Source organism: Xiphophorus maculatus, chromosome 1 (genome assembly GCF_002775205.1).
Source record: "Xiphophorus maculatus strain JP 163 A chromosome 1, X_maculatus-5.0-male, whole genome shotgun sequence".
Taxonomy (NCBI): Eukaryota; Metazoa; Chordata; class Actinopteri; order Cyprinodontiformes; family Poeciliidae; genus Xiphophorus; species Xiphophorus maculatus.
In genome coordinates this window covers 11,947,598-11,969,664 of record NC_036443.1, presented here as the reverse complement: position 1 = coordinate 11,969,664, position 22,067 = coordinate 11,947,598, and the positions used below count along the sequence as shown (strand labels likewise).

Sequence of the window (22,067 nt, the reverse complement as noted above, 5' to 3'; positions counted from 1 at the left end):
TAACCTATTAAAGTATTATCCATCGCATTCGACTAGGTAGCTGTTGTTTTCCTGTCAGTATAATTAAAGGCTGAATTTAAAAGTTGGCATTTAATGTGCAACAGGCTGAATTTGAGCATCACAATGTGATGCTGCTGTTAATGTGGTTTACAGATCCTCAGTTTTATGATTAATGTGCAGAAACTAACAGTAAAAATTTTATTGAAGCACTCAAGTAGTTTATTTTATACTGTTATGAAAAAATGAAAACATAGAAAATTTAAATATTGTGCTGCCCCTCTAAGTTCAGTTTCTGAATTTGTCCAAATTATTTATAACTAATGCTTTACTCCCAGTATCTAGTGCCTACAATATCATTCTCAGGTTTCAATTCAAGCATTCAAACTACAGATCAATCTGACATTTGAGTAATCTCACCATTAGCTCTAGTTACTTTTTTCAGCTGCAATCTCTTGGATCCTTGTAAAATCCTGCTGCAGTTCCAGAGTGGCTCCAAACTACTGCAGCTTCAGGCAGGTGTATTTCAGGGGCACCAAGGACACTTCCATTTCTTTTCCATGGCCCAGCAATCGTAAGGCAACATAAAGCCTTCACTCCAACTGATCTGTGTCCCCCTTTGTTTTGTCTCATCTGGAGTTTTCTCTCATCTGGAGTTTTCTCTCATCTGGGGTTGTTGGACCACTTCCAGCTGTGATCACTAAATCAGTCTAATTAGCCAGTCTGGTGCACTGCATATGTCTTCCTCTTCCCGCTATTCTTCAACTCGGCCCTCTGCCTGTTTTTGTTTAACTCCCACCAGCTGAAAGAGGGTGGTGATAATGTCATCAAGAGGAGGGACAATCCATATTCGTTTATAGATGAGCATCTTTTGTTACTTTGTTTTTTGTGGTTGTTGTCTTTACCAGCATCGCTCTTCTCTCTTTGCAATGTAAGCCAACCACAGTAAATGGAATTGTGGAAATTTAATTTAAAAAAAAAATATAATCTTTACAAATAAATCTAAATCTTGGTTTTGATAAAGCAGATATTTATGGTTCAGCGTGAAGGAGGTAGTTGTTCAATACTGAAAGAAACATTGACTTTGTTTCTGTACTTGGTTAGTCATATGTAGTCATTTTTAGGTTACAAATGTATTATAGTTTATTTTTAATTCTCATTTTGCTGCACTTACTGAACATCAGGCAAGCATAATTGTATTGTGTAAAATAATCTATGCCCCTTTTTGGAGCACAGTCATATGTCTATTATTTATAAACAAAATAGTAGGAACTCTTTTTTTCCAGTTAAGCTGATAAAATTGCAAGGTTCTATTACTTACAACATAAATGGTTATATTTATGTATAGACTTCATATGGTTTGTTTAAATTACCTCCAATTTCTGATTATTCTCCACGATTTGCCATAATTCCCATGCCACATTTAAAATCTGGGATATCATCTTAACATCCCATGGCATTTTGTCTGAGTCAAGTCCAAGCAGGCAAAACGACTTCGAACCCAAAACAGCAGCTGAGAGGCATAATCAGTGACATTGTGGTTGCAGGTTTAGAAACGTCCTTTTGTTCTCATATTATGCCTTATGCCTGAACATTATGGAAAGATGAGACCAGACTTGATTCCCACCCTTGATTTAAGGCAGTGTTGCTCTTATAATGAACCTACATCTTGATTTTTTTTTGGTTGTTTAAAAGGGTCACAAACCTTTAGTGTGTCAGTCTATTTCTCAGATTACATTTCTTCTCTTCTACTTTTCGCAACAAAATGAGGTCTTTAAAAATACAGTGAGCATTGATGAGACTGTGGCCATGTGTATTTAAAAAAAGCATTTTTATGGGTTTAGTTAATATCAGAGTGATAAATAAAACATATTTTGACATTTATAATTTATTGCCCTGATTGTAACGATGAGCTGTTCGATATATTTGTTGAATACTTTTGAGACACTCCTTTCTACTGAGTTAATACTGATCAGACTCTTTGCAACACATTGCACAGAGAGAGTACTAAATCAGAGCCAGAGATGAACAGTTAAATGTGTGACTGCTGTCTGTCATGTGCTGTCATTCACAGGTGGATGCTAAATGACTCCTTTATCCTGCCCATGCCGGGCTCACGTTTCTCCCTCATGGGTGGGAACTTACACATCACCAATCTGAATAAAGACGAAGATGTGGGCATCTATCAGTGCTTCGCATCAAACTCGTTTGGCACAATCATCAGCAGAGAGGCCAGTCTTCATGTTGCTTGTAAGTTCACTCATGATTTTACTCATCAGTGTCTGTTTATATGTCTCTGGTTCTCAAGGGATCCTTTGGAAGTTTGAAAAAAAAAAAACTATACGAAGCCATGTTGGTTCTGATAAAAAAAATGGCTACATTTGTAGGATAGTTTAGAAACTTCAGCATCTTTAGTCAAGATATAATTTCAGGTTCACAAATTTACTGAAGGCTTCCACTTCATTTAAAGCAGCATATATACTGCTTGTAAGGTTTGTTTTCTTTAGCAACTTTTCTTTTTTCTGTTTTATAAATCACTTTGATATTCCTCAGTTTAGTTCAACATTTGCTTTGCTAGGAAATTCATCAGATGCTGTTATCCACTAAAGGTTTGATGCCTCTGCTTGCGTTTTGTCAGCTCAATCTTTTCCTAATCATTTTCTATGCGCCGCTGAGCAAGCAGTATCCACCTCTCTGCAAAGAACTCGCTCATCTTGGCATTAAAGACACCTACACCAGAATCCTGTACATTTAGTTCGACACCTAATATGATCTTTTCGAAGTAGAGAAGCTTCTCCTGGATGTTTGCCTCTGGATTCTGAACTTTTTGTGAGAAACCACAGTCAACTTACATTGGTAGAAACATCTCAAACTCCATCACACTGAGATCTGGGGTACCTTAGGGTTGCGTGCACTGACCATCAGTGTTCACACTGTTAACACACTGCAACATTTAAACTAGAACTACCAGGCAGTTGTACAGCTTTCTGCTTCAAGCTGTTAAAATATTTAACTGCTGGTAAGGTTATTTTATTTGTTTTATATGTTGTATTTATTTGGAGTATCTACTATCTGTTTAATGATTTTTTTTTACAGTAGTGTGTTTTATATCTGAGAAAATTGCTACCACATTTATATGAATATTTTCCAACTCAGATTTTTTTTATGTTGTTTTTTTTTTGGACTCTGAATGAAACATTGGTAATGATGAAACATTCTTATTACTGCTCTCTGAAGTAGCACAGATGATGCATCACAACATTCATACATCATATATCTATTTTTTTTAAGACCACTGTCTGTGCGGCATCACTTTTTGCAAGGTGAACTTCGGGTCTCCTCTCTATATGGCGAGCCTGTATCAAATGACACTCCTGATATCTGTGAACAGATGGGCCAGCTTGATTGAATTCTGATGTCTGTTTCTCTGCTGCAGCCGACACGGCAATGATCCTTGGTGAGAGAGCACCAGTGATGTTCATCTCGCCACTGTTTGGTGCTTCTTTGTCGCAAAGCAGCTGTAAATCATCAACATACAGAGCAAATCTGTATTCTGAGCTGCCTGTGGGCTGCTGATGATATTCACATTTCCTATAAATTTTTGAGGCCTGTTCTCAGCTGTATGTCACCGTGATTGGACTCATTCATTGCCCGGGCCTGACTGGAGGCCCGCTGCTTTTGTCAACAGATGAGGACAAGCATCAGAGCTGACACCTCGTACATCTTATTTATTGCTCTTGGTTTAACTTAATTAAGTGTGCGGTGTGATTGAACGGGTCTCAGGTCAAGGGAATAATTCATGGTGGGGCAGTCTGTTATGAGTCAGTATCATGTCATTTGTAACAGAACCTGACTCTGTGGGGCTCAGGATCCCTTTTCAAACACAATGTGGTTTAATGACTCCAGGAGACCAAGGTAAAAGCCATTAATGAAGAGACCACCCAGATTAAAAGGTTATGTCTTTACTGGTAATCTTCTCACATCCCCTAACCCCCAAACCCTAACCCCCTAAAAATAAATGCAGATTTTTAAGCAGATTCAACTAAATTACAGTTCATACCAGCAAAATTTTATGTTCTTCGACAGTGTCATCTGAAATTGCCTTTTTTTTCCCCACCCAAGTCCTCAATGATGGCGAACAACATCAAAGTCTTTAGTTTCGCGACATCTAATGAGGTACACTTTTTGCTAAATTGGATTGCGTAAACATGTGCAGCATGAATGGGAATTAAGATTACATTTTTAATCCTCTGAGAGATGGATGATATAACCGTTTCCATTACCATCTGTTGTGGGCTTAAACCTCTAAACATATAAAGGTTGTTGATCCCCTCGACAATACACACAGTTAAAAAGGTTCTTTTCGCCTGCTGAGAACGCTGGAAGGAATAATCTAGTTGCTTATCTAGCATAGAGCCAGATTGAGTTTCCTAATCTTGTTGGAATGTTTTTTGTTTTTTTTGAGAGAGTGAATGGATTTTCAGTAAGGCGAGATGTTACGCTGTACAGCTGAATGCAGGGCCTGTAAGCATGGTTAATGCCAGTTTTAAGAAAGAACACAGTACAAGAGAGATTTGCACTGCATCTGGAGCCATCAGGGTATCACAGTTTTAAATGATGAGTGAAAAAGCTGAATTTATGATAGAAATCTGGCATGGTGACAGCTCTGTATATGGATTTCCATTGATATTAAGTTTGCTCTTGTATTTGCACTTAGAGCTGTACCTAAAATTATTCAAGCCCAACATCAAATTTGCTTTATTATCAAAACTAACAACTGTTTGCAGTGGACAGCTCCAACAGGATCAATTTAAATAGCTCACTACAGCTATTTAGCCTATGCATGTAGAGACTTCTAATTCAGCCTCTGCTTCAGAAACCTGCTCTTGATTCTGATATTCTTGCAAATAATAGACCAATCTCCAAAAAGAAATCTTGAAAAGGTAGTTTACAAGCAATTAATAGTCTTTTTTAGAAAACATTGTATTTTAGATGCTTTTCAATCTTGTTACCAAGCTTTACATTGTACCGAAACTTATCATAGTGAATGCATTGTTATTGTGGTTTGACAATTAAAACCACAATAATTGCCTTAGAGGCAGTGGATAAATTTCTCATTTAGAGCATTAGGCGTGTCTCAGGACTACTGCATTGCAGTGGTTCAATCTTATTTGGCAGTGTCACTTTTTTCTCTCAAATTTTGGGATTGTGTCTCCTCTACTTCCATGTGGGATGCCACAAGGTTCAGTTTTGGCCCCCCATACTTTCTTCTTGCATAAGCTAGCCCTTGGCTCTTTTTTCAGAAACATTGAATTGCTTTCCATTGCTATGCAGATGGCTACTTATTACATCTAGGCTTGATTGCAGTGACATGCTTTATTATGGGGTTAGTATTGTGTACTTCAAGTTGTGCAAAATGTACCTGCATGTTGTTCTTGCACACTCTTTCTCATTTTGAATGGTAAGCTAGAAGCTTGTGTTATTGTTTTATAACTTAGCTTGTGTTAAACATCTATGCAACTATCTCCAACCTGTGTGCTGTGTTCCTTAATCATCACGATTCTGTTTGTTGCCCAACCCTCTGAGATGCTTGAGAAAAGCAGAGATTAAATGACAGTTTTTCTAACTCCATTTGCTAATTAGTTGGCTCGTTGTTGATAATATTTTGGGAACCAAAGGGTACTGAATACATTTCCACACCTTTCAGCTCTTTCTTTGTTAAAATATTTGAAAATCATTTATTATTTTTCTTTTCAAATATATGCTCTGCTTTATTTTGGTCTGTCTCTTGATCTTGTCAAACAAATCTGTGTCCTACATTGATAGTCAGTTATTATGGTTTTGCCACCTCATGAGTTATGAATAATCAGACCCCATGTCTGTGTTTTCCAAGTAAGAACATTTGCAGCATACTAAGAACTTTTTTTATGCTGTCCTACAACTTAAGTACCATGTGACAGACAGACAGCTATAAATAACTTGTCTAAATAGCTGTCAGAAACTGGAACAAAAGAAATCTCAAGGGCCGGTTTCGGCATAAATCCACACACAGAAGGCATTTATCCTGTCACTTGCTAGTTTCATAGTCCATGCTCACATACATCACACAGGGAACCTGGCTTTTTGTTAATGATATTTTTAAATAATTATACAAATTTACATGTATCTTATTATAAGCGTTAACATCAAGAAAAGTCTCTACATAGTACTTTTTAATTGGGTAACATATAAACAAGATGAGAAATAGGATCTTCTTAGTAAATTTCAATATTTTATGACCCAATTGATCTCAACTAATTAAAATAATGATGATCATTCTTGGCAAAAGCAACTAGGATTTCATTTATACAAGTTAAGATCTTCTGAAAGGTAAAGTTGGGATGGCGACTTTACTTTACAGTGCACATGTTGCGATAGAGAGTAATAAAAAGTAGCTTATTGTATTTCCTGAATATGTTCTATTCCAATCCAAAATATACAGTTGTTCATTCAGTGGAAGCTTAATGGTAGGAAATAACACGAAAGCCGCAGAATGTTAATAGCTCTTCAGAAAACGCTGAAAAAACTCTCCTTGCCTTTTGTCCGGTGGAGAGGTGATAAACGTAACCACATCACAAATTGCCCTCAAACTCACATTCCAGTAGAATCGCCTCATTTTGCTTCTCCACATTTGCCTCTCATTCATTACTGCGAGTCACATCGGAAAAGCTAGCTCCCAAAAATGCAAATTCACATCCAATTTCATGGACCTGAAAGCACTCAAAATAGCCCGAACCCTGCCATGGCTAAGCCCATAGAGGTGCAGAACCGTGATAGGCTTGATAAGAGGATCCACGCGGCGTTGAACAGCTTGCCTTGTCAAGCATTGTTGGCTTTTAGTGCATCTAGCTCATTAACGCTCCACCATACACCAAAGGAATATTGATAGAAAGAACTTCACTCAGTCTGTTTTTTTTTTTCGTTTTTTTTTTAACATATATTCAAATTTAGAAATAAGGCAGTAATAAATCAGGCTCTGCATGTTACTCGCACGTTCTGATGACAGTAATTTATGGAAAGCTTGAAATTGGGGAAAAATACTGTTTTCATATGACTTTTTTTTCAATCCACAAACTTGTCACACATGCTGGTTTGGGTAGTTCTCACATTTTGGGAAGAACTACAAGCTGAATTCATATTCAACACAGTAATTAATCCATCGACTATATCGAAATATCCTTGCAGGGTCGGGGGGAGCCTTTCTGCAGCGGTCATTGGGCAGGAGGGAGGATACAATCTGGACAAATTGCCAGTCCATCACAGGGCACCTCTGAGGCACACAGGACAAACAACCAGGCACGCACATACCCTCACCTAGCAGGCATGTTTTTGGACTGTGACAGGAGGCCGCAGTACCAGGAAGAACCCGACATGCACAGGAAAAAATATGCAAACTCCATGCAGAAACAAACTAGACCTGGATTTGAAACTTTGCTACATGGCAGCACTGCTACCAGCTGCGCCACCATGCACCTCCAAATACAGTGGTATTTAATGAATTAAATAATGAATTAGGATGTTATTGACATGTTACATTCAGTAACCCATTAAGTGAAATGCATAGAATAAATACAAACAAACTGATCTTTTCAAGCATTTTTCTGTTAATCTTTTTATGTAAAGCTAATGAAAACCTAGAGCTTAAGATTAAAATATTACATCAGATTGGCCCAAAAAAAATAATTATTACAAAAACAAATGGGCCTGATGAAAAGTTTATTTCCTGTTTAAGAGTTATTTGTAAAAGATACATTTTAATCTGAAAATAAATATTCTACATCATACTGTACAAAAGGGAAAAAAATAATATTGAATTATGTTATAATTCAAAGTACTACAATCTATGTTCTAAATAAAGAACAACTAAATATAATGTGATATGTGTTTGCACACCTCCAGCTTGACCTTTCACCCAGAGGAGCTCTTCTGTTCTCAGGGTGACGTAAAAATGTCTTTGCTGCAATTTGAGAAATATATAACCTTTTCCATTGCTTTGGTCAAGACGCTTGGTCTAAGTTCTTGTCATATAAATGATCTTATTTGGCTTAAATTCAAAAGGTTTTGAGGTAGATCAGATTTCACTGCCAAATTATTATGAAAATGTTATGACTAGAGTGACTGTGGACTCTAAAGGTGTTTTAGAATATTTTTTTAATTTAAAAAAATAGAAAAATATTTTAACCCTTATAATCCTTGTCTTCATAAGGTTCTGAGAGACAATTAAACACTTCATATATGTTTAATAATATCTTTAATCATATTAAGTAGTAACATTTTGAACATTCATTTAGCTGCTGTTACACTGCTGTGTAGGTTTGTGTATAGAAAATCATCTAAAGCAAGTCAAAACACAAGGAAGTGAAGTCGAACGTCAACCCTTCTCGTACGTTTGAAATATGCATGCTGCTACGATGCATTCCCAATTACGTGTTTCTAAACACACTTACTGGTTAAATTTAATATATATTTGTTTTAAAAGTGAAAGATTTTCTGACGCATTACGAACTTGAATATAGACCTAAATTACACTGCCAAGGATTTAAAAAACAGCAACATGGTCTCACAGCTATCAATTATGAAGCCGACATATTTACCAGCTGAGCCAGAGATCGGCAAGCTCATTGTTGTGCAAATCATTCAGAGGTCCAGGACGCAAACATTTCTTTTTGTTTGTTTGTTGTTATGAGAAAATTGATGAGTTTACTTTACAAATTACAAGTTAACTCTGCTTCTCCTCTGCCTCTGAGATATTCTGTCAGCGGACTATGTGGTCTCTGCGTGCTACTAACAAACTCAATCAAAGAGGTGCTGCTGCTCTATGAGAGTGACGATGTGTTTAGAAATTACAAATCATGCTCTACAACTGACAGTTTTATGAAAACAAACTGAACTTTGGCTCTGCTGATATTGAGAAAACAGTGCAAATGTTTGACCACACTTCAGGAACTAGTGGATTCCGTCTGCCGGAACGCCAGTAGTACCTCTACTTTGTGGTTTTTTGCCTCTACCATGAACAAAATCAAAACTCCTACCACAAAATCACAAAGTTAAAATTAATCTTTAGTGATTCAAATGAACCTGTATTTGAATTTCAGATTACATTTTCTGCCACTACCTTTTTTTTTTTGCCATTTTTTTAAGGAGCTTTCAAATGTTTACTTCAAAGTCAAGACTAATAGCGCTTTTAAACCAGGCACTTACCACTTTGTGTTAACCTAGATTAAGCTATATCTTCAAGCCAGAGGAAATTGATGTATCCCTGACTCAAGTTTAAATTAGGTCTAAACGCTGTCATTACATTGAAATCCGGTCTATTGCTTAGTGGGATACATGCTGGAGCATTATTCACCAAAGAGAACTTATCTTCCTATGCCAGTAAGTGGAAGACGTGCAATACTGTGAAAGATGTATGTATATGTAAAAATTTTAGAAGTGTTGAGTTGTAAGACTTTGATATGCCTAATTTATGTTTGCTTGTTTTGCTTACTTTGCCATAAGTGTGTAGATTTTAGCTTGATAAATGAATTTGGTTTTTATCTACATTATAGATGAGTGGTTGTTCAGATCGTTCTTTGGAAAGAAAAGACAGCAATTCCTCCTACAGATTGAATTAGATAGATTGAGACAAAGTTGGGAGACACTTTTTGATAGATCAAAAGTCTAATTTGTTGGTGATTCTCAATATAATCAAATGCCATTCATCTTGGCCATAGCAAAATATTTGAAACCAACAAGGAAAAATCATAAAAACACATTTCATCTGCGGTAAAAGAAAAGTATATGGAGCATCTTTCACAGTATTACGTCTCCCAGATGGGATCAGACACACTTGTGAGTTCATTGGATGCTTTTGTGTGTTATCTTTACAAATGGCTTTAAGAAATTTACATTAGATTTGGTCCAATTGTTCATTTTGAACTCCAAAATAAACTTATCTGTTTTTATGCCCAGTGGTTATTGTGACCTCGTCTCCATTGTTTTTTTATTCAAACACGATTTATTGCGCATCGCCCGGAGTGAATTTCATCACATTTGAATATTTCTGCTCAGATTTGGTAATGAAGTCATTGTCACAAAAGGGGTTGGTGGTCATGGAGGGCTCAAAATGCAGGCAAAAGGAGGGAGAGGTGGAGCGAAGACAAAGATGTTCGATAATACAAAAAGAAATGACGGACAACAAAGTATGCAATCCAAAAGATCTGAACTGAAGATGAAGACCATCAAACTGGGCAGACTACACTAGGATTGAGCAAATGAACCAGCATCAACTACAGAGGGATATGTACTGAGTGGGACAAGAAACAGAGACTAATGAGCAGAGTGGAACCAGCTGAGAGTGCAATCAGCGAACAGAGACAGAAGGTATCAAATAATCACAGAATGATTGGAAGAACAAGAACTAAGTACAGACCAGAAACTGACAGAAGCTACTAAGACAGCAAGGGTAACTCTAAATGCAAAAGAAATTTAACTACCCAAACATGATCAACCAACTCCAAGATGTGGCAGTCATGAGAGTCTAGTTGTGAGGAAACATATTTTACATCCACAATAGAGAAGGACTGATGGTTTGCAGATGAAAAATGTGGGATCTATGATTTAAACTGGTTGCATGTGTTAGGTAGCTAAACCTTTTTGCTTAGAGTTTCTTATTTTTAAATACACAGTTTGTTTCCATGTATATGTCTTTCATCAGACGCCACTGTAGCTTTCAGCAAGTAGGGTGCTGTGACATTAGAGAGAACTGATGCCTTTTGAAATAAAAATTAACAGATAATGATGTATAATGACACAAAATGATGAATACAATTAGGAGTCAGCGTCTCTACTACTAATTTGCTTTTCCTGGAATGGTAATTTGTTTCATTTTTATAATGATTGAAGGTAACATACTCACATGATTTTGTTATAAAATCAATTACAATTGGCCTGTAAAATACACAATACTAACCCTTTAAAATATAACTACAGGTTTTATTTACCTAAAGAGAATATCCTGCATTATTGTCTGTAGCAAGCAAATGTTTTCACCACGTCTTACCTTTTAATAAGCCTTATAAATTTTAATTTAGTGTATTCTCATATTACCCAGTATTTTGCTCAGAAAAAGCATGTAAGTGCATTCAATAAATCTATCTTGTAATTTAGTTGTTTACCAGATAGTTATTCAATGTTACAGTCAATGACATGAAAAACACATTTGTTTTCGACAGTACCAAATAAAATTTTATTTTATTTTTTTGTAGTTGACCTATTACTGTTTTTATGTTTTCAGAATCCAGATCAGACAAATATGACAGAATGCTAGCTATCTCTTGTTTTTTTCCATTCTAACAAGAGATAGCTAACATTTCTAATAGTAACCAAGCATGCAGTGTATGCATTTCTGACAAGATGCAAAGATTTTGACAAGACAGTAGATTGCTATATATTCCATATTAAATTCTATGTATGGCTGCTCTCAAACTGAACATTATATACTAGTCATTCTAGGTATTTTAGGGGGTTAGAGCAGAGGTGCCGCTCAAGCACTTATAATCCAACAACTACATAAAAAATATCCAAAGCTTGTAAAAATGAGGTGTTGCAACCCAGGACATTCTGCTGAAGTTCTGGTTATAGTAATTGAGCCTGTTTGGATATATTGTACAGTGAAAGGTTTGGGTAATTGGGTCTTTTTTGCTGATTCTGTATTTTGTTGTCCTCATACTTTCATACTATGGTTTGGATGGTTTCCACACAGTGCTGCCCAAAGTTTAAAGCCCAAAAGAACACAGATGTGGAAGGCACAAGCAATCTGCCGGCATAGAGATGTGTGTTTGCCTGAATTTACCGTCACACAGATTACTTATATGCAAACCAACCTGAACCGATGTGGAAAAAGTAAGCCCTCTTCCCTTGTTGAATCATAAATTATCAGGGATCAACCCCTATTTCAGAGGGAAGGGGAAGTTTTATTAGGGCCACCCGTATACAATTAGGAAATCACTTAAGTATAATTTGTTTATGAACATGAAATTGTCTGAATGATCTGAAAAATCAACACATCGTCACAGCTTTGGGACTCTAGCAGGTTACCTTGAACACTGAAATTGTTTCAAAAACAAAAAAGCAACAACTCATCCTGGAGGTCACAGCATAACCCAGCACAACAGAATCTAAAGCACCACAGGCCTCACTTGTCTCAGTTAAAATCAATGTCTTGATTGAGCAAAAAGAAAGAAAATGAATTGCTCCTAACTCATCAACTTTGAGGTCAAATATTCTCTTGCTCTCTAATATGTCCCACCCACTAAGATGTGATGTGATGAAGTGATAATTAATTTTGTTTACGCCACATTAATGCTCATAATATTATGGCTGACCAATAATCAGCCATAAGTTTTGAAGTTTTGATTGTGTTCTGTGTCTGAGGGATAAATGGAAAAAAAAAAAACATTAGCTGGGGCTCTGAATGCATTGTGTACTTAGAAAATAGCTTCATTCAACAGGAATTGATAAAAATCTGATCATGGAAGCGTGACAAATTTGCAAGGAGAATGGACAAAACATGATATACAGATTTTTTAAAGTTGTATAGAAGCTTTTAATAAATTATATATGGAAAAAGAATGAAAAAAGATTCCCCTTTGTGTGTTTTTCTTTATCTAGAAACAACTTTGCATTGCTCAAAAGTTGTGTGAAGATCGTGCTCTCTATTCATTATCCAGAGCCTCTTCCTGCTCTGCTGCTACAAAGGAGATGTCAGATTTGCATTCTCTCTATCCCTGTTGTTTTGAAGTGAGTCTTTATTATGTCATTTTATGTCAGGCACACATTTGGCTTCGCCGTCTGTAATATCTCCAAGAGCCGCAGCAGGCGAGACTTAGCAGAGTGTTCAGCAATTCCTGTCTCTATTTGCTTTCTCTCAGCAGGTTGTCAACAAATAATCGGTTTCCATACAAATGATGTTTCTGTCTTTGTCATTTAATTGTTGCCGGTCTTTGTGCAGCGGATCAAACACAGAAAGCGATAACAATACGCTGTTTCAATTAAATTCACTCATGTGTGACTTATGCTTGAAGAATTGCTTTCTGCTCCAGTCAGAAATGTTATGGACTTTACAAAGCAATATTTATGCAAACATATGACAGACATGGAGAGTTTCTGCATTGTTCAACATCATTTCGCTGTCATTTACCTTGATCTAAAATTACTGACCAACCATTTATGCAATGTTCACACATGTTTTTTTTTTTTTTTTTCTTTATATCAATTTGTGTGGGCACCGTCTCGCTTCTGGAATTTCTCTGATGATTTTTCATCTCTTACTCTGCTGCTTTTGTCAAACAGACTTGGAGAATTTCAAGACCCAGAGAAGAAATCCAGTGAGGGTTCGTGAAGGTCAAGGAGTGGTCTTACTGTGTGGCCCACCCCCTCACTCAGGAGGTAAGATTCGCTGGTGTTTTAGTCACGTGACAGCAAACCTTTAAACATAGCATTTTTATACCCGGTATATGAAATTTGGTATGCATGAGGAGACTCTCTATTGCTGGTGGCTTTTTTTTTTGCTTGTGTCTCCTAGTGCCGTTGAAGTTAGTGGAGTGAGTCATTTTTATTGTGCAACATTTTGGCCTGTCAGCTTGATTTCTAGGAGGGTGAGGAAAGATTTGGCATGCAATCTGCAGAGAATATTTTTGGTTGGTACTCTGCTAAGCAGAATAACAAAGCTTTGCTTAGATGGTAATTCCCCTCCTCCCCCTTATATCACCTCGTTATATCTTTGGGAGTAAGTATCCAGCGCTCTTTACACCTACACATGGGTGTTAAAATAGACTAATTGTTAACATGCATTAACTTAACTTTAATTGCAAGTATATCTACATGTAATTTTACAATACAAACAGCTTAATCTCTGATTCAAAGCTGTAGTATGTAATGTATTTTATTTCATATATTAGTTAAAGCCATCACTATGTTGTGATAGTGTTATATGAGACAGATAATCTGTGACAAAAATCTAACTCCTCCACCTCCTCCCAGTGCTAATGCACCGCTTCCTGTCAAAAACACTCAGTCAGAGCTCTTGTCAGTCACCTTCGTGTATGATCTGCTCAACGTACTAATTCTTTAGTTGGGGAAACATAATGTTAAATAATAATATTTTTAAATAAAATCCCCAGTGACACAGTTTATAACAAAGCTGTTTTTTTATTTGCTTTGTATTAGTTTGCATATAATCTTTTGGTTAAGATATCTAGACAGTTTAAAATCCTGGTTCATCTCTTATTTGACAGGGTAATTGGTCCACAGCATCCCAGAACCTTCACTATACCTAACAGGTGCTATGTACTTATCTATCATTTTATGCCACATTCAACTGAAAGGGGTTTTTTCAGATTGGCTGAAGCTTTGTGGTATCTAAACAATTTACATATTTTCAGTGTTTGTGTTTTGGAAATTTTTCACATTCGTGTTTGAAATATAATTTTGAATGCCTCATGCTGGCATATAACATCTAATGGTTCTTAAGGTGATTTGTATACCCCAAGACATTATTCTTTACTGTGTTTCTTCTGCTACCTATTACCATCTTTCTCACTCAAGTGAGAAACTCAAGCAGCCTTGCTTATCACAGAACCGGTTGTTTTGAACATATTTATTACTAATCTTACTTTAGACATGATTAAGTCTCAATGAAGACTAATTCCAATTTTATGTTTTGTGATGATCTTGAATTAAGTCTGTGTTTCCCATGTTTAAGGGTGGCAAAAAGAAATGTGATCGCATCACATTATATTTATAGTCTAGGGAAACATGAAGTCACGGATTGCTAATTAGACAGTGTTTAAGCAATCAGACCAACATAAAAAAGTAAACTTTAGTTTGTTCGTACAAATAACAACAATTTTGATACCAATAATTTTTCCCACTTAGCAAATGTAATTAAAATAAAGGTTACTCTTCTTTTTCTTTTACATCTTCTTTGTTTTTGTCTTAAATTATACTGCTGTGAAATAAGAGGAATTTACTGCAAGGCTTTTTATATATCTATGTAAGGTGTGCCAATTAGTGTAGAGGCTGCAGTAGGTTGGTATCGTTTGAAGTTTTGTGACTATGGTTAAAAATTATTTTCAACTCCACCACAAATAGATAACTTTTCCCTCTACAGTCTGAAGCACATCAGTATGCATTCTCCTGGAAATGTATCTTTGATGATTATTCAGCATGAATGCGGACAAGCTCATCATTTCTTCCACTTCTGTGTCTTTGAAGCTGGGAGGGCAGAAATCCTGCTACTGTGCTTCCTTTGACCAATGCTTGTCAGCATCAGTGAAACAGGTTTTAATTTCCCCCAGAACCAAGCGGTTAATCGGTGCATAAAGGCGCTCTTACAGAAGCTGCCGGATTGTTTCATCTGCTGCGGATAGTGTTGTATCTCCCCCGTTTGACATTTTCTCATTCTCTAGAGTTCCGTTTGTTGGTCTTACTGTTGAGAAAATGTGGGGAACAAATGCCCCTGCAAGGTAAGCAAAAACGCATCGGTCTGTTGTTTGCAAAATGCTTCTGATGCGCTTTTCGGTTCCTTTTTTTTAATGCAAATCTATAAAACACTCTCTTGTCAAAGTCAGCACTGAATGTAACATCAATGTTTCTAGCACTCCTTTCTTCTTTTGAAGATGTGCAAATCTAATTTTGACAGCCTCGATGCAGTTTGATCTACGCCTCCCCCCACAGAGAGACGGGGGCTCCAGAACCGCTTTAAACAGACCAAAACGTGTCAAACTGTCAATCTAATTTGAAAACATATGAAACGTGTTTATTGGGGTTGCGTTTGGTTACGAGATGACAAAATGTTTTATATTTTAATATCGGCAGTGGAAAATATTTGATAGTGATATTATGGATGAATTTAAATGTCCCATTCCACGTTTGACTGCGGTGAACCCTGCTGTTCCCCCCCTGAGGGAAAAATGAGTCCTTAATCACATAACCACTTGGAAGCTTAATAGGAGTCCCACTTTTCCAGCGCTTTTTTCTGTTTGTGTTATAATGAGACATCTTACCTTGTGTTAAAATATAAAAAGCTGAAGCAATGAGCCATATGCTTGGATTTGGCAGTTTGAATGTTTTTCGGACGACCCTTGCTGCAAGGTACTCTCATGCCTACGCTCCAGTCAGCAAACAGCTGCAGAACCAGGAGTGCTAGGGTTCAGTGTGACAGCAGTGTCATAAAAAATAATATTTAAAAGTGTCCTGTTTTGACAGATTGGAAAGCACCAAATTAAATCTAACAGATTATTTATCATTTGTAAGAAAGCAGATTTGTTTAGGATAATATCACATATGAAAAGTGTCTTGTGTCTCCGAGTGTGTTGTCTGTACTCGAGGCAATTTTTACAAATTGCAGGAGGAAATTGCTTCCTTTCTCTGAGTGCTGTGACAAAAGACAGTGTGCTCTTTAGATAGCCTTTCAGAGAGGGTATTTTTTATTCTCTGGTGGAAATAGAATTAGTCAACCTTGGCTGACTTTTACTTGGATGGATTACATGTAAGGGAATAGACATACAGTAAACAAGTATAATGTATTTATTTGGAATTGGATTGATGTTTCAGAAGTCACCTACAAGTCATATTTGAATCAAAAATGAAGAGTTTTTCTTTAGATGTTTCCACATGTAATGAATTCTGCGATGCGTTTAGGCTGCACGGTCCAGTGATGCCCAACATCCAAAATGTAGATGTTTGACTGAGTGTTCATTGAAAATGTTGCTTGCTGTTTGACAGCTGCTCACTATCAGCTCGAAATAAAATATAACTGTTCGTATTAATATATTGAACCCAATGAATTAGTAATCATCTACGGTAAATGATAAAGTGCTGGTGGGTTTTAATTGACTGCATGCGGTACTTTTGCTGCAATAGTTGATGTACTGCACATATCTCAGCTTTCAGCGCTCCTGTAGTTTGCAAAAAGAAGAACATGCTGCAAGTACAAAGACAACAGCAATTATAATTGACTTTTTGAGAATGAAATCCCCCTCAGCTGCAGATTATTTTTGATATTGTGCATTACTGCGTTGTCAAGCACTTTAATTTTTTTTAATCTGTGAAAGGTGAGCCATAACATAACTCAAGTATTTCCTGCAGACAATTGTTTGCATATTTGTTAATGTGTAAATAGCAAGCTAGAATAGAATAAATAAGATAAATTCTACTTAAAGCCTTATATTTATTCTTTGTCTTATGTCTGTGTCCTTGTGTCCCTGATACTCTACAAAAAAGCAGCCAAAATCAGCTTTCATTCATCCTTCTATTGGTGGAACGGCTCTTCTAAGATCAAACCCCTTTTTACTTGGAAACATCTATTCAATATGTTTAACTGAACTAGCTGTCACTAGAAATCAATCCTTCTGAGTAACGCATTCAGAATCTAAAGATATGCAGTAAGATGAATGACCTGTGTTTTTTATCATAATTGTAAAATTGCAAGCATGCCATCATCTTTCAGACATATGTCTAAACACACCCACACACCATCACTCATTTATCCTCCTTCAGTCCTAATTTTCAGTTATATTGTAAGTGTAAACAGTAGAGTTATTATGTACTGAAAAATGCTTCTAAATAATCAGAAATGAGAGAAAATTAACTTGAAATGAGTTTATGTAAGACATTTGATGGTCATTTTGAGACAAGTGAAAACAGGCTCTGAATCTGAAACACTTAAGTTTTAACTGGTTATAAAAAGTTTAAGGTGATAATCCAAATTACTGCTAATAGCCATTTTATTAGTGTGCTGCAAATAACTCAGTTGTTTATTAAATATTTTCTATGTCTGTAAGCAGTGAAAATAAATATTCTAGGTGAAGCGAGTTTAACAAAATCAAGAGCAACAAACCTCAGGGGCCTCTTGGCTCTGAAACTCAGAGACTAAATTTTAATTTTCTTCACATGTCCTGTAAAATGTACAGATATGATTAGCATGGAAGTCAATTGTCTTTAGATTTCTATATTCTGTGCATTGTTTTTAAAATATACTTTTTTTTCTTGCAAACCCATCAATTTAGGTTTTCCTCTTTCTTTAGTAAATACTAGCATGATGTAATCTGTTTCCAATCTGTTCTCGTACACATATGGCCATATTGAAATAATTTTAGAAATTGACAAGAACCAAATCCTTTTGGAGCCTAAGAGTTAAAGAGTTTTATTTTCTTTTCCTAAGTTTATTTGTATTGAAAACATGAAAAATAAAACATTTGAATTTACTTAGTAGTAAGGAATCCTATTATTTTCCCTGTAATCAGAGTTCGAATTTAGTCAAATAGGTTTATAGATATTTGGATTTGTAAAAATGAGCCATTGTTACATTTATATTTTAGACATGCAATTTTTCTGTTCAGAAGAACACAATTGTGGAGCAAAGTTAAAAAAAATAACAGCATCTGGATTTCCAATAGTTTTTTTTTCTTTTCTTTTTGCTTCTTTTTATTTTCAGTATTGAATTAAATGATTGTTTAAACTACGATAACATAAACTCGAAACATTTAATGAAGTAAAAATTGACAGTTTGGTTCTTGTGACTACTTACCTCTGCCATTTCCCTTTCCCAGCAGGTGTGTACAGGCAAAACATTCCCCGGAAACGTGAGCACACTTTATTAGTTCTGGAACTGCACCATAACAGGAAGTGGATAAAATGGGGATTTTTCACATTGTGGTGTTTTCTATGTTAGGTTTTGATTATTTATTGAGATTAAATAATATAGGTTCTGTCCATCTTGGTTTGTAAATAACGTGTTGTTTTGTTAGGTCTTCATTTAATGTAAACCATTTTACTGTTGTTTGTTCCTTGAAATGCTTTCTTCAAATTTCATTATTTAACTTTAAGCAGTCTGTCATTCATTGTTCATGTTGTTGTGGTTTGGTTACACCGTTGCACTGAAACTAAAGAAGCCTTCATTGATGCCAATCTGAGGATTGTTTTTGCAACCAATTGGGTCGAACATCCATAGTCGCTCCACCACCATGACAGGCGTGTGACAAGTACGCTTGAAACCTTTAGGACAAAAAGAACATTTTTGATGACATCATGCAATCATACTGCAAAGATGCAGCTGTAATGCTAATGGAAGAGTAGCAACAGAAAATAAAGTTGAGTGTGCAGTCCACCATGTAGTAGATAGTTTCTGCTCATTTCCTTCCCCTGGCTGGGAGGTGATTGAAAATATCTTTAGGATCTCACTGATCCAAATTACTGTCCTATCCTCTGATAAAATGTGAGGCTACTTTATCACTAATGCATTTATGCAGTTTGTTATCTAAGAAATTTTCTGTGCATTTGATTTTTTTACAGTGAGCTGCCTTTCAACTTCCCAGCGATACATCAAAGCTGGCACTAAATGAATCAAACTGACATTTTGGTTGTGGCCCTTGCTAATTGACTGAAAGTAAAGCTGATCTGGAGTCAGTGCTCATAATTTTCACTTGCTGATTCAGTGCACCCCTGCTGGACATCATCTAATCAAGATAACGCACTGTGATTGATCACTAGACAGTAATTCAGTGTTCAGTACAGCTCTATTGCAAGACATATTTATTTTTAAAAAGCAGTCTGCAAAAGCTATTAGATTCTGATTTGTGCAATAATACACTCAATTTATTTTTTCAGCCATTGTAATTAGCCCCTTTCAGTGAAGGCCCCATGTACATAACGTTGGTAGATCCAGGCTAGATGCTAGGCTTGTGGATGATATTTCAACCACCAAAGATCACCAGCTCTTAAATGCAGAAAGACTTTGGACTTCACAGCTGTGGAAGGAAGACTTTTTGAAGATGTTTTTGTGTTTGCTCCATGCAGAAGGAAAAGACTTAAGCTGTCTTCCTCAAGTGGCAGCCACTCTGAGAGCTGAAGCCAGATGTTTGTTGATCTGTTTCAGTTTATCATATTTCTGAAGACTGCTGAACTTAAGCTAGCACATATCAAAGCTAAATAAGACAGCTATACAGTATCCTCAGCAGTTGTGAAAACACAACTTAATACAGGATGCATTGTGTGTGTTCCTGCTGCAGACTGTAATTGACCCCTGACATCATTTACTAAAGTTTTCAAATTAGTTAACTTGTTAATTGGAGCTTGTAACACTAGAAACAATCTTGATGCTGGCGCACCACAAGCGAGACACTGCCAACAGAAAGTAGGTACATATTTATTTTGAGCCCAATAATCCTCACTAAACATTTTCAGCTTTTCTCGTTTTTTTCTGTATTCTTACCGCACTAGGGGGAAATGCAGCTTCACATCTACAGAGAGAAGTCTGACTTGTATTTAAATAGACTCTCTGCCCTGAAAAAAAAGTGAGAGTCATGTTCTCATACAGGGTGACAGGACATAATTCAACATCAGCCCAATGCAGTCCTTGACAAGATCCTCTATCTCCCTTTTAAGGGTTTCCAACACCCCGTTCAGGAAGCCATTATTTCACTTTAACGATGCCTCAAAATCCACAGCCCCTCTGTAGGAAGCAGATTGGTGGTGTTAGGATATTTTAAAACTGCAAAGCATTTCAAAGCTACACTTCTGCACTGCCAAGACATTGTTGTGCGTTCAAAAGAAGCGCTGACTGAATCCTTTTACTGGGCTACCCCATATTAACTTTATGGCTTATCACGCTGTGCTTTGAGAAGCTCTGAATGTCGGTGGCAGGGCCAGGACCTAATGCATCTGACCTCCTTCTGCTAATGGAAATGTGCTTTTCAGATTTACTCAAGGTTGAAATCACTTGTTTTGTGCTTCCAGTGCATCTACCCCCACCCTCCTAAACATAAGCTGTATGCTTGCTGATAGAAGCACATACAGCTCGCAGGGATTTTTATCCGGTGCGTGACTTGAGCCATTTCATAGAGTGAACTTGTTTGTTATGAATACAGATTGGAAGTCATAGTTAATAGCTGTCACTTTCCATGGAGCAGACCTGCCGGGATACACTGTGGCACAACCTGTGCATATATTGCACATAAACCCACTCTTAGACTCCGCTCGTCCTTGGCCTGTCATGTTGAATTTCTCTTCCCTCCTCTCGGATCATTAATGGGAAATTGATGCTGTCGGTTCATTATACTAAGAGTAAATGGAGCCACAATGAAAATGTGCAACTCACTGTCATTCACAATTGCATTATTTGATTACCACCCATTCAAACAGGGCTTTGAAGTCAATCAAATGAAGCCAATTGTGCGTTTTACTTTCCGTGTCTTGTTTCCTTTACTCTACATGAATCTTTAAGAAACCAATTAGTATCCGATCATTTGTTTAATTTGATTTTTCACAACCTGCACATTTGAAAGATGCAGTTCCACAGAGTATCTTGCAGTAGATATAAAGCACCCTGAACAATTATTCACACCCTTTAATACAAATTTACTTGACATTTATTTCTGGGAAAAACAACGGAGTAGTTAGCATCTCTGTTTATTATTGACAGATAATATAAAAATAACAAATATGTGTTAATTTAGAATCATTTACTTCATTGGAAAGTATCTCAATGCATGCGAATGAAATAAAAAACTATCATGACAACTTTCTGTCGTATTACAGTTTTATGTATTCTGATCATTTACCCTCTCAGAATATAGTTTGTTAAAGTCAAGTTTTGTCTTATTTTATTTGGAGTTATACAAGTCATCGGAATATTCAAGCTGATGAAGATACTGTATGTCTACTTAATAAAACATACTATTTTAGAACTAGTAGTAATTCCAAGCAGCAGAATATTTAGTATATTGGCAATAAGTAATAAAAAATTGAAATAAATAAAAATGTATTTGTACTCTACAAATAAATAAGAATTTATTATTTATTTTTCAAGTAAATATGAATTTACTTGTAGAGTACATAGCATTATTTCTCATCTATCCATAATATATATATATATATATATATATATATATATATATATATATATATATATATATATATATATATATATATATATATATATATATATATATATATATATCAACTAAAAGTGTCATCACATTTGTATTGCA

General features: G+C 36.1%; 1 protein-coding gene across 2 annotated transcripts in view; it reads left to right on the top strand.

The window, feature by feature from the left end:
- LOC102220967 (contactin-4-like) overlaps positions 1–22,067 on the top strand; it is a 91,841-nt gene that overhangs the window by 22,529 nt on the left and 47,245 nt on the right. For both annotated transcript variants that reach the window (XM_023337692.1, XM_023337683.1), the window contains exons 4-5: positions 2,072–2,247; positions 13,369–13,464. In XM_023337692.1, the coding sequence (XP_023193460.1) occupies positions 2,072–2,247; positions 13,369–13,464 (272 nt within the window). The remainder of the gene's footprint in view (positions 1–2,071; positions 2,248–13,368; positions 13,465–22,067) is intronic.